The sequence below is a fragment of the Lemur catta genome, chromosome 15, assembly GCF_020740605.2.
Source record: "Lemur catta isolate mLemCat1 chromosome 15, mLemCat1.pri, whole genome shotgun sequence".
Taxonomy (NCBI): domain Eukaryota; kingdom Metazoa; phylum Chordata; class Mammalia; order Primates; family Lemuridae; genus Lemur; species Lemur catta.
In genome coordinates, this window is record NC_059142.1 from 28,898,207 (window position 1) to 28,910,805 (window position 12,599).

General features: G+C 52.2%; 1 protein-coding gene across 3 annotated transcripts in view; it reads right to left on the bottom strand.

Moving 5' to 3' along the window:
* Window positions 1–12,599, bottom strand: part of MSI2 (musashi RNA binding protein 2) — a 379,812-nt gene that overhangs the window by 17,514 nt on the left and 349,699 nt on the right. For all 3 annotated transcript variants that reach the window (XM_045525690.1, XM_045525689.1, XM_045525691.1), the window contains exon 11: window positions 12,478–12,540. In XM_045525690.1, coding sequence (XP_045381646.1) covers window positions 12,478–12,540 — 63 coding nt within the window. The remainder of the gene's footprint in view (window positions 1–12,477; window positions 12,541–12,599) is intronic.

Genomic DNA, 12,599 nt, shown 5'->3' on the forward strand with positions numbered 1-12,599 from the left:
CTCAGCCAGGACAGGACTGTCCTTGAGGGAGGCAGGAGAGTCTCTCTATGAGGACAAAGACCCCTAGGCCCACCTGGAGAGTGGCCTTCTTGACCCTGCTGGGATGACCAATGGAGACAGGAGAGCCCTGGGCTCCAGGGCTGCAGGCTAGAGATCCCAGCCCCAGCCCTCCTGCCTCCTTGTTAGAGGAGCTGGGGTGCCAGGGACAGCCACAGAGATGATGTGACCCTCTACATCCAGCAACAGCCTGGTAGTACTTGAGCCATGGTTACACACTGGACTTGTCTGGGGCCCCCATCCTGCTAGATTCTGCTTTGATGGGTCTGCAGTGAGGTGTGGGCACTGGACAGTTTAAAAACTCCCCAGGTGATCCTAACAGGCAGCAAAGTTCAAGAGCTGCTGTGTTGGCCCCAATCTCAGGTCTGATTTGCTCATGGACAGCGGCTATTAACAGGTCCACTGTTATTAATGAATACCATCCACACAGAGAGCAAAACCCTAACAGGTTTAATGAACCATGCCCAAGGATGGAAATCTGACCACAGACGTGTAAAATGATACATAATTCTGGAAACATTTCCCTCCTGTAGCCTTCATGCATTAAACAACACATGGCTGACTGTTTTCAAATGCATCCCCACCAAGTTTCCTATCACTTGGGAGCTCCTCCTGGCTTTCTCCCCACTTGCTCCTCTCAGATCTTAAGGCATTGTCATTGTCACAACTTCTACCTCCAAGGAGAAGGGATGGAGAGCTTTGGAAATAGCAGCAAAACAGAGCCAAAGGGCTGAAATGGCCCCCAGAGACCCTCTGGACAGAAATCCCCATTTAGTAGGGGTGGAAGCAAGCCTGGGACCAAGCCTTCTGATTCTCTACTCTTCTTTCTGTATTCTTATGCTGCCTCTATTTTTTTTTTTTTAGCTGTTAATCATCCTTATTGGATCAGTCAACAAGGCAACCTCTCCCCGTGGGAGGAGGGAGGGATGGAAGGGAACCTCTCAGCTGTTTTAATCTCAAAGGCCAGGCATGGGGAGGATGTGATTCCTGAACACAGAGCAACCCCCGGCAGGTCATTACTAAGCCAAATGTGCTCTTCAAGCCAAGAGGGGAGACACGGGAATCTTGGGGGCTACCTCCTTGGAAGGTTTAAAGACTTTTAAACACCTGGAGCTGCTCTATCAACAGCCAGAAAACAGCGGCCAAGCATACATGGCAAAACAGGACCAGGGGTTTGTTTCCTCAACGCTGGTCGGTGTTCCCTGGTTTTGCTGCTGTGCTTGTCCGGTCTTTTCCCTGGAGGACGGTTGACATTGCCCCTGCTGATCCCCTGACCCCGCGACATCATCCTGGCTCCCACGAGTGTCCGTGATGCTGAGCCTCTTGTCTTCTCCCCAAGGCCAGGAGAGCCCACCCTCTTCAGGTCACAGGAGTAACGTGCAGAACGAGGGGAAACGGGGCTGGCTGCCTTCCCAGCACACAGGCTGCTACCAGAGGCACCCAGGTTTGCACTGTTTACCACAGACCTGGACAGACCATTTTGTTAATATTAATAAGTAACCAGGAACAAAGGGCCCCTTTATTTTTAGCTTTCCCTAATTGTGTAGTAATTACTCATCTACAAAACAAATGAGGCCCGGCTCGAGGTTGCCATGGTACCAGGAGCCCAGCCTCCCTGCAGGATGATTGGCCGAGGGGCCCTATGCTCCCGCCTGCGGCCCCGCCCCTCCTTCCGCCATTGGTCCAAAGCAAAGCCCCAGCAACTGGACAGCCAATCCCTTTCCAGCCCTAGGGCTGGGCGGGGCTTCCCACTGACCTGCCAGATGCAGTCCTCACAGCCCACGGGAAAGAATGTTGACTCATCTCTACAGAGGACGTCTGTCTTCCCAGAGAAGCCCTCCCTTGCTCCATCGCCTAGTTTCTCTGCGCAGCGGCTCACTTCCTTCAGCCTTGTATTGGCTAAAGTTTCCCTTCCAATAATTCCCTTCAGGCTGGCTCCCTCCTATCCGACCACGCCTCCTCTGGGCCTCCTTTGTCTGACATCGGTCCGGATTTGGGGACCAGAAGCCAGATTAGAAATGTCAGCCAAAGCCAGGCAGTACCATGAGGCTAAGTCTGCAACAGCAGAAGCAGGTGCAAAAAAATACATATAGTGCCTCCTGAGGCCACTTGGAAATGATTTTGGGTTATCTCCTCCCCCAAGGATACGGAGAATTGAGCTGAGAGCAGCTGTGGGTTTTTTGTTGCCTGTGTGTTTTAAAGTTGCAGAGCCTTGCTCGTCTGTCGTGGGGCTGGTAGCACGGAGCATATGCTGACAGTGGTTGAGGGCACAGAATGATGAGACAGACCTAGGCTCACATCCTGTCTCTGCCACCTCAGATAAACTACTACCCTCTCCAAGCCACAGTTTTCTAAATCTTTAAAATGGGAATGGGGAGTGATAGTGCCCACTTCATAGCGTTATGAGAATTAAATGGGATCAGGCAGGTGGGTTTGGCACAGTACTTGGCTCATTCATGATACATGTGAGCCATTATTATTAACATCTTACTATTCTCATTGCTTTATTAAAATTGGCTGGGAGGCCAGGTGCGGTTCTCACACCTGTAACCCCAGCACTTTGGGAGGCTGAGTTGGGAGGATTGCTTGAGGCCAGGAGTTCAAGTTCAGCATGGGCAATGTATTGAGACCCCTGTCTCTACATAAAAATAAACATTTAAAAAATTGTCAGAGCACAGTGGCATGGGCCTGTAGTCCTAGCTATACCTGGGAGGCTGAGGCTGGAGGATCACTTGAGCCCAGCAGTTAGAGGCTGCAGTGAGCTATGATCACAGTCTAACCTGAGCAACAGAGGTGAGACCCTGTCTCAAAAAAAAAAAAAAAAAAAAAATGACTTCAAGGCCCAAGTCATGTCTAGCATTCTATCGACCACTTGCAAGATATCCTTCCCTGGAACCTTCTTATCCCATGCTATGGAGCAGATTTTATCATGGTACTCTCATCCTCTGACACATCTAATTCCAACAGCCAATCACAGCTGTTCAAAAGCACTATTTACCTGCTTCCTGTTCTGTAGGATTCCAAGCTGGAAAGGGAAACCTTTATATTAATATTAATAAGCAGCCAGGAACAAAGAGTCCCTTTATTTTCTGCGTTTTCTAATTGCATAGTAATTACTTATCCATGCGAAGAATGAGGACGAGGCTAACTTTGCTTCCTGGAGGACTGATGGTTTGTATTGTTGGGGAAGGCAGGTGTCACCCTGAGATACATGCAAAATATTTTCCAAGGACTCATAACCCCACCTTTCGTTCAAGAGAACTCACCAATCAGGAAGAGGACTGAGGACACAGAGCAAAGGAGGGGGAGCCCCAGGTAGGGTAATCAGGTGTGGCTTCCTGGCAGTTTGAGCCAGATTTTAACAAAGGGAGCAAAGACAAGGACAGAAAGAGATGGAATGGCAAAAAGGACAGGGGGCGGTGGCTACCTTGAAGGCAAAGGAATGGGAACCAATAGCCCCACGCAGGGAATGAATAAAAACCTGTTGGCCGAAGTGAAGGAGAGTTACAGGAAACTAAGGTGGAGTCCCGTCATGGAATGCCCTCCTGCCTCCTCAACGCCTCACTCCTTGCCCCTTGCTCCAGGTTACAAACCAGCCCCACACTCCAGGGTTGGGGGTCAGGCTGTGCTCTGTGGGGCTGCTTCCAGGTTTATCTTCCTTAGATAGTTCTGTCCTTAACCAAGTGCCACTGCCATAAAGAATATGAACCTCCCTCTCCCACCAATATGAATATATTGATGTGGCTTTCAAGGTCTCCCTGAACCTTGCCTGTCTCTGACTCTTCAAGCCCATGCCCCCACTGCCTGGCAGACAGCTTCTCACTCCAAGTCCTTCAAGGCGATGTCCTGTCTTGCCTCTTCTGCCAGGCTTCCCTGCCTGCTGAGTGCTCTCCAACCACTCAAGAAATCTATTCTTATTAAAGGCAAGCTCTTACATTGACTGTGCACTTTGTCCTCCCTAGAAGACTGGAAGGCAAGGACCATGTTGTGGAGTTATTTTGCATCCCAACCCAGCCCCCGGCACAATGTTGAGCCCAGAGTTAATCATCTTACTGGTCAGAGCGAAAGGCCTACTGCTTACTGGGCAGCTATATGTTAACATTTATTGAGTGTTTACAATGTACACGAATTATTTGTAACTCTCCTCCTGTCCTGCTTCTCGAATCCATCCTGGACAATGTGGTTAAGGCTTGTCTAACATAGAAATCTGATGCCAGTTCCTGGGGTCAAGTCTCCCAGTTGCCCATGTGAACCCAGGCTCCTTAGCATAGTACCAGGGGCCCCTGCTCTGGCTCCGCCCAGCTCTGAGGCTTCATCTACAGTTGTTCAACTGTTGCATTGTATTCTCCAGCCAGAATGAACCATTTACTGGGCTTTACACATGTTCCCTCTGTCTGTCCCTCTGTCTTTTAAAAGTAGAAACTTTCACTTCCCTGTGAAACCTTCTCTGACTTCCCAGACAAAGCTAATCACTTCCTCCTCTGTGGTCCTTGTGTACATCAAATAGGCTTCTGTTACTGGGTTTATGGCATCCTACTGTAATTATCTGCCAGTCTCCATGCTAGCCTGGGAGGTTCTCAAGGGCATGGAGACTGCTCAGTATTCATCCGTGAACTTTCACGGATGGGCATCCATTGGTGTCTCTGCTGCATCATTCTCTCTTTCCCTCTCTTACTAGCACCCGGGTTTTCCTTTGGGAATCCATCCTTCCCCCACTGCGTTAGAGCCACTTAATTTCGAGAAGGATGGATCCTACCCTCAGTGATTAGTTCTTATAACTCAGGCCTTAGCCAAGCAACAAAAAGCTCAAGACTTTTGCTAGAATTTTGGACCATCTAATCCCTCTCTTCTTCTAGACAGGATGGTGTGATGTCAGAAACTGTTGCAGCCACTTTGCCACCATGAGGAAAACCAACATAAAGACTATTGAAATGAGAAAAGCAAAGCTAAGGGAACTAAAGAAAAAGAGCCCTAAACAATCTACACATCAAACCCACTGTTCTACGGAGCTTCCAGGATGTCAGCCAATAATATCCCTATTTAACCACGATGAGTAGGGTTTTCTGATAGAGGCAAAAACACCCTTGAATTAGGCCTAGTACGCCCATGTACTTGCTACATATAATATAATTACTATCATTATATACTTAATAAAAACCTGCTGAATTAAACTCCAGGACAGATGTGCTCCAGACCCAGTTATGAAATCCACATCTGAAAGATTGTGGGGTCTCAGGCCAGAGCCTGAGTTCTCAGCCTGCATAGAGCTAGAAGCCGAGGCTGCTCAGGGTTCTCCCCACACATCCTTCATTCCTGCTTTTGCCGGGCATCAGGGGGGCAGGTAGGACCTTCATAAACAAACATGGCTTCTCTATAGGACTACTTTAAGGAGGCCAAAGACCTGGGTTCAAGTTCACGGTTCTTCACCCAAATGTAGGGAGGATGATGTGTCCAAGGGTGACTGACCTTGACTAAAGAAAGCCTTGCTTCCCAGGTACCAAGGTGTGTGACTTTGGATAAGTCATGTAACCATTCTGCAGCTCTGCTTTCTCATAAAAACAAACAAACATGCATGTAAAACTAGGCCAAAAACTTCTGCCTTCCTGTCTGTCTCATGGGGTGGCTGTAGTAATATACATGACAGTGTATGCCTGAAAGTCAAAGCTCTGCAGAAATTTTAGGGAACCATGATGCACCCAGGTACATGCTCCTTTGATGGTTCTCACCAACGCATGGGATGACCAGCTTTAGGGGCCTCCTGGACCCTGCGGTGCCCTGACCCAGCCCACGGCCCCGCTGTTGTGTTCTACTTGCCTTTATGGGGCCAGCAAGGTACTACCACACTTCCCACCCCTCCTCTAGACAGCTGGGCCTGGGCTCCTGAGCTAGCGCAAGACTGAGGGCCAACCAGCTCAGGGGGCGGGCATGGATGTGTCACCCACTGAAAATAATTCCACTGATTTAAAAGACTATTAACATTCCCTTACTCCATTCACTTTAGGATTAACTTATACTTAGGTCTCGGCTTCAAGGCTTGTCACTAATTGCAGCAGAGTTGATTTATCAAGTGCACAGTATTTCTATTACAAAATTATTGATTAGAGCTGATATATTTTATCCTCAACAGGGCTGGTCTGAAAGCCCTTGGAACATGAATGCAGCCGAGGCCAGCAGCAGGCAGCTCTGAGCATTATTATAAATTCACTGGGGTTACTGAGACGTAACGCTGGACTCTTTATTGAGAAAGTCCTGGCTCTTCCAGAAATGAACATTTTAATGACAAACTGGGAAACAAGGTGTCCATCTCCAGAACACAAGGCAGTGGACTGAGAGATGTGTGTTCACATAGGATCCTTTGGGTAAGTCTGGCTGGTTGCAGCAGCTGGTCCTAGCGGGTCACAGATTTGCTCTCCCTCTGGGCCACAGATGCCGCTCTGTCTTAGCGTGAGGGTGTCCTCATGGTACTACCCACAGATAGGCCATCTTGGGGTCACAGCCCCCAGAGGATACTTGCTGCTAGCACAGGGGGGCTGGGTGGGAAAGCAGAGATGGCTGGGCTGAGTCCCCCCATCAGATATTGCTGATGGGAGCACAGGAAAGCCACCTTCAGAAATGAAGGCACATTATTGATCTTTTTTTTTTTTTTTTTAATGAAGCTGACAATGGTCATTTTCAGGCCAGAAACAATGTATCTTGGGAAATAGGAACTTTCAGGGGACAAAACTAGATTCTCAGACCCCTGAAGGCAAGAAGTGTTATCTGCCTTTATATTCCTTGGTACCTGGCACGAAGCAAATCGTTACTAAATGCTTGTTGAAAGCAGTATATGAGAATCTTAACGCTCATGCTGCAACAACCCAAATAGGTCCAGGATCCCCCCAGCAACTGGAAGAGTGTATGTGGGACGCTGTCCCTCACGCCCTCAGCCCTAAACACAGAGAAGGCGAAGGGTCGTCCTGGGGACCCAGGAAACGTGTTGAAGGGAGGTTGGGATGGGTGTGTCATCTTCTTGAGATCTAGTCTCTTCCCCAAGGCATTTTCTTCTCTGGTTGAGTCAAACTATTCTATCTCCTGACTTGCATTTCACTTTTGCTCATTTTACCTACTGGAACTGGACCTCTTAAGATTTCCAGGCACAGGGCAGCAAAGCCACTTTCCTAGCAGAGCCAAACCTAGGATTCAGGCCATTGGGAGGGGATTTTCCACTCTCTCTGCCTTCTCCCTCCAACCTCTTCTCTTACGTCAAGCCTCGGGTTGGAGCCTGACAATTCCAGCCATTTCCCTCTGCCCACTCCCCAGCCCCAGCCCCACATCCACGAAGGCCAAGCCAAGAAGGATGGCTCCTCCCCGATTTCTCTTCCTGGGCCTCAGTGCCCTCATTCTGCTTGGTGGCAGCATAGCCTAGCTCACATTCGATCCTTGTCCATCCTGACTCTGCCACCAACTTCCACAGCACAATAGCGTCTCTCCACAGAGCTACCATTTCACTCCATCACTACACAACCTTTTGGGGACTTTCTGGGCTCTGTGAGAGTTTCCTGGGCTTCTGTCTCCCACAATATGTAACTTGCACCGTGCAGATTCAGACCCCGCCATGTCCTCCTGTAGCATGGGCAGAGCCACCAACCACCCTGACTTAAAGAGCAGGTTCCAAGAGGCAGGTGTTGCCTCACTTAACATCACCTTGGAAAGATTAGGGTCATCTCCAAAAGCTCTGAGAGACCTCTGGTATTCCCTTGTGGCTTGTCACCGCAAATACAGGGAGAATGGCGTGTCCAAAGGCGACTGACCGCACATGTCCCTGAGCCTAGGGCACAGGCTGCCGGACTGCTCCTCCCCCCTGCTAGGAAGCCTTCTTGGGGAGCTGGAGGAAAACTGGGGGGTGGCCTCGTCTTTGGATGTTCCAAGCCCAGCTCCCCATGGAGCTGTGTGAGTCATCTCCAGGCCAAGAACGCCGGCACTCTCACCCTACTTCCCCTTCCCCAACCCCAAGAAGGAACGCCAACGTTCACCGGGACCCAGTGCATCTCCTGTCGGCAGACGGAGGATCTTAAGATCTCAGGATCTCATCCATTCTCTGCCATGTCTCACTTCCCCTCCACCCCAGGCAGACCACACAGACAGGGCTGCCACGTGGACTTGTATCCCTGGAGGGCCGGAGGTGAGCTGCCAAAGGACTCAAGCGGTAGAGGGGCTTGGAGGAGTCTTGCAGATAGGCCTTAAGAAATAAGAAGAGATCTGCTCTGGTCAAGAACAGTATGAGGAAGATAAGAACAAGGAAGAACTTTAAGACTCCTTCTGATCCTGGTTCCATTGTCTTTCACTCTAGCTGGTTGCTACCGACAGAGATGACAGTTGAGAAGGCTAGAGCTGAGGGGGTGGCCCAGTTCTGCACCGGGGGAGTGGGGAGTGTGAGGGGAGGTGGTGGTGGCTGATGGTGGAACATGGATCCAAGCCCCTTGGCAACGTTGAAAAGATGGAGCCCTCCTCTTCCTGGCCCCCGCGCTATCCTTCAGACGGCTGTGCTGTGCCGAGCCGTCAGAGACCCTGTAATATCAACTCAACAATGCATGTTCTACAACTACAGCTACGGCTACCAGTACATCTACTACAGTGCATGCATTTAGTTCAGTCCCACAGATACATACAATCTAAGAACAGGCAGGGGAGGTGTGAAATGTTTTACTGGACAACAGGTGTTTTGGAGTTGTAACTAATAAAAAAAATCGAAAACGAAAGTGTACAAAAAAAGACATTTCTCGAGAGTTGGATATGAGTTTGTTTCTGGAATTGTTTCATCTGAACAAGCAAAAACATGCAAACCAGCTGGTACTAACAGGAAGCTGGACACTGAGAGAGGATTAATAGGTGTGGACAAACCTTCCCGCTGAGCGTGCTCAGAAGAGTGTTTGAGAGGAGGTGTGCAGATCCTAGTGTAAGAGAGGCGGGAAAGTATGCCTCAGAGACACTCTCTCACCGCAGCCCCAACCAAGCAAGAGAAAAGACAACAGAAACATGACTGCTCACACTCACCACCACCATCGGGAGCTCCCGTTACTAGATCGGAATAAAACTGGCAAGTGTAAAGTACAGTAAGGGGTCCTGGCTGGGCCGGAGACGGGCTGGGGCGGGGGCGGGGTGGGGTGGTGCCAGGGGGCTCAGAAGGTCTAAGACTCATACACGGACCCACCCATGTTGTCACCCCGAAATAAAATACCCTGAAAATCCGAACCACTTCCCTCACCTGTTGTGGGAATCGTTTGCCAAACTGGATTTAGGTTTGGGTGGGACATGATGGGGCCGCTGGAACTGAATGAATACGATCAAAATAAACAAACAAACTCTCGACTGAGCACAAGAAAAGATGACATTTCGAACTACCGGGTGAAGGTAAAAGAAAAGTGAACCACTGATAGTGAAGTTATCTAGGAGTCGGCAGGGACCTCCCCTGGTGGGGTCACCTGAGCCCTGCTCACCTCAGGTCCTGGGGGAGTGGGAAAAGGTGGGCGGCTGGCCCAGAGGAGCTGGCTGAGGTGGGTGCAGAGCTCAAGCCCCCCCCACCCTGACCTCCTACCCTGACACCACAGCCCTGACAGATCCAAGTTGCCACCCTGAGCAAAAACGAAGCTGCTTCCCACCCCACGGCCCTCAGCAAGCGCTTCTCACCTCAGGAAGCTCCCCCAATAAGTCATAATGGAAGGGGGGGAAAAAAGCCCAAAAGGGTGGAGCTAGACAAAAATGAAAGACAAAAAGAGGGCCTTCCATAGGATGCCTAATCCCTAAACCAAGCCTGAGAGCCCCTGGGAAGCAGAGGCCACGTTCCCCAGTGTTTGGAGTCCCCCGCCAGGTTTAGCACGGCACCAAGCCCAAGGGAGGTACTCCACAGACTCCCTGAACCCTGCGAATCCCGTAAGGGAGTGCGGGTGAGTCCGTGACGCCCTCCGGCAGTCCAGGCTGCCTGCTCAGGAGGCTGAAGGAGCAGCCTCATGCCCTGGGGAGGGGCGGGGACGGTGGGGCCGGGTTGCAGGCGCTGGTAAGGGTGGAACTGGGCCATCAGCCCCCAGCCAGCCCCCTGTGGCCTGGACTGGTGCACATTCCCAAGTGAGTCTCCATTCACAGCAGAGAGGTTTTGCCACCGAGGGGCCCCTCACAGGTAAGTAAGTGGCCATCCCGCCAGGCTCGGAGTCCAGATCATTTTCTAGAGTGGGGGAGGTGGCAGTACCCCCACTGGGCAAAATGCGTTAAAAGAAAGAAACGCAGAGAACTTCCTTCCCCAACCTTGTAACCCTGCTCCAGGTCCAAAGGTGGGGCTGGGGGGCTGGGGTACCCTGTCTACACGCAGGCAGGTGCCTTCCAGCCAGGCGGTGCTCTGACTGTGGTGGGCACAGTCTAGTCATCGTCCTGGGGCACACCCCCAGCCCGAGACCCCCAGGCAGCACTGTGGGGTTGCCCTGTAGCTTCCTGGCCAGGCCTGCACCTGGTGGGGCGGGCACCTCGGAGCTGAGGATTCGTCCCCTGTGCTAACCCGGGCTGGTGCGGGCAGGTGGTCTGGGCGCACACTCCTGAATACAGTTCACTAACAGTGCAGCGATGAGCATGGCTGGCCTAGAATGGGCTGGGGGAGACTTCGCTCCCGATGGAAATGGCTACAAATAAAACACCACTGATCCTGAAAAAAAAATGTGTGGCTGGAAATGACCTTGGGGGTTAGGAGTTAGAGGGAGGGGGTGGGAGTCCCCGCCTGGCTCTGGGGGTGGGGGTGGGGAGCAGGGAGAGGGTGGGGTGGCCGAAGGGGACAGAGACTGTGGGAGACTGCTCTCAGACTCACAAAGAACCCCATGCTGCCCTTTAAACTTGCCATGAAGTCAAGGAGAATGGGGTGGGGTGGGGAGAGAGGCAGGGTTAATTTCGGGTTAAAGTTTAGTTTCATAATCCAAGTTATAAAAAGAAAGAAACTGAACGGAGAAAACAACAACGAACAACACTCAAAAATCTCAGGAGTTTTCTTTTTATCTTTCTTTCCCCAACCCCAGGCACAGGTAGGACCGAGGCTCGTTTATAACTATACCCAAAAGCACTCAAGTTAAAAAACCAAAAGGAACAGGGAGACACGAGGCAGCTGTGCACTCCGCCCCAGGGCCCGGGGTTGGGGGACCGAGGGACACTGGCCAGAGAGCAGGTGGGGCCTCTGGGGGCCAGCTAGGGCGGGTGGGGATGCTCAGCAAGTGCGTCCAGCTCTCTGGACCTGCCCCCCAGTCTCTGGCAAACTGCCCCTCGGTGGCCCCCTGAGAATTCCCTGGCCCCCTCCAAATAAAGCCCCCATGGGTGATTCAGGGGAGTGGATCCTTTGTAGCTCCGAGGCAGTGCCAGTTTGCATGGAACGGATTTTTTCTAATGGGCCTCACTGTGCCAGCTTCTCATCATGGAGGGTGTGGGTTTTTGGCATTTGCCCTCTGGGCTTTTAATGCTCCATTTCCTGGCCCTCTTACCGGCACCCCCTCCCGCCCCCTGCCCCCAGAGCCCTGCCACGTCAAACTAGGCGCTTCCCTTGTGCTCCAGCGCCCTGTCCGTGGGGTGTGGGGGAGAGCTGCAAACCCCACAGTAGCTGTGGCTACTCAGTTCAGGGAAGGGGCGGGAGCCCAGCACAGCGGAAGGCCTGCTCGCCTGGGAAGGCAGACAGCATTTGGGGAAAGGGACAAAAGGCCCTCCTGGGGGCTGTGTCCTAGACGTGCCCCAGCTCTGGTCTGACCCCAGGGTGAGGCTGGGAAAGTGTTCCCATGTCCCTGGAAAGGTTCCAGACCTCTAAAAGGTTGGATTTGGAGACCCAAGGACGGGGCAACCTCATGGGAAAGACAGCCCGATTCCCTTGGCAGCTGGATCCTGGGAGGGAGCCTTGCTTAGAAGAGTCTGGAAGCAGCAGGGGCTCCAGGAAACAGCAGCTTCATTCATGGAGGTCAAGGGCTGGCCCCACGTCTGGACTTCAGGGCCTTTGAGGGTGTGGCCAGATCAGCAAGCCCACCTGCCAGGTGCAGCAGGGGCCCAGAGCAAACTTAGCACCTCTCTGGCTGGGTCAGGGACCCAAGGACGGGAGCCTGTTGAACCGGCAAAAGCCAAGGAGGGAAGTGACCACAGGTGCCCAGAAGCCAGATGGCAGGTGAAGGGGTGGTCAAAGTCAAAAAGAAACTCGGTCTGGTTTGGTTTGGTTGCAATGCGAGAATAATCTGCCTTTGGTTTGCAGTCCCGTGACGGGACTGGCCCTGCTAGGAGTGCCCTGGGCGGCTGGGCCTCCCTGTCCACCCCCTCCCGGCTGTGGTGAGAGTGGTGTTGGACAGATGCAGCCACACAGATCCGACAGGGCCTTGACCTTCCCCTCACGCTGGGGGCATGCCTGGAAGCCGCCTGTCCCGTACACCTTCCTACCTGATCCTCTTGCTGCTGCCACCGCCGCCGCGGCCACTGGTCCGTACGCTGCTGCTGGGAAGCCTGGCGGGGACAGAGGAGAGCCAGAGTCAAGGACGGATCCTCGGGAGGGTGGGGGACAG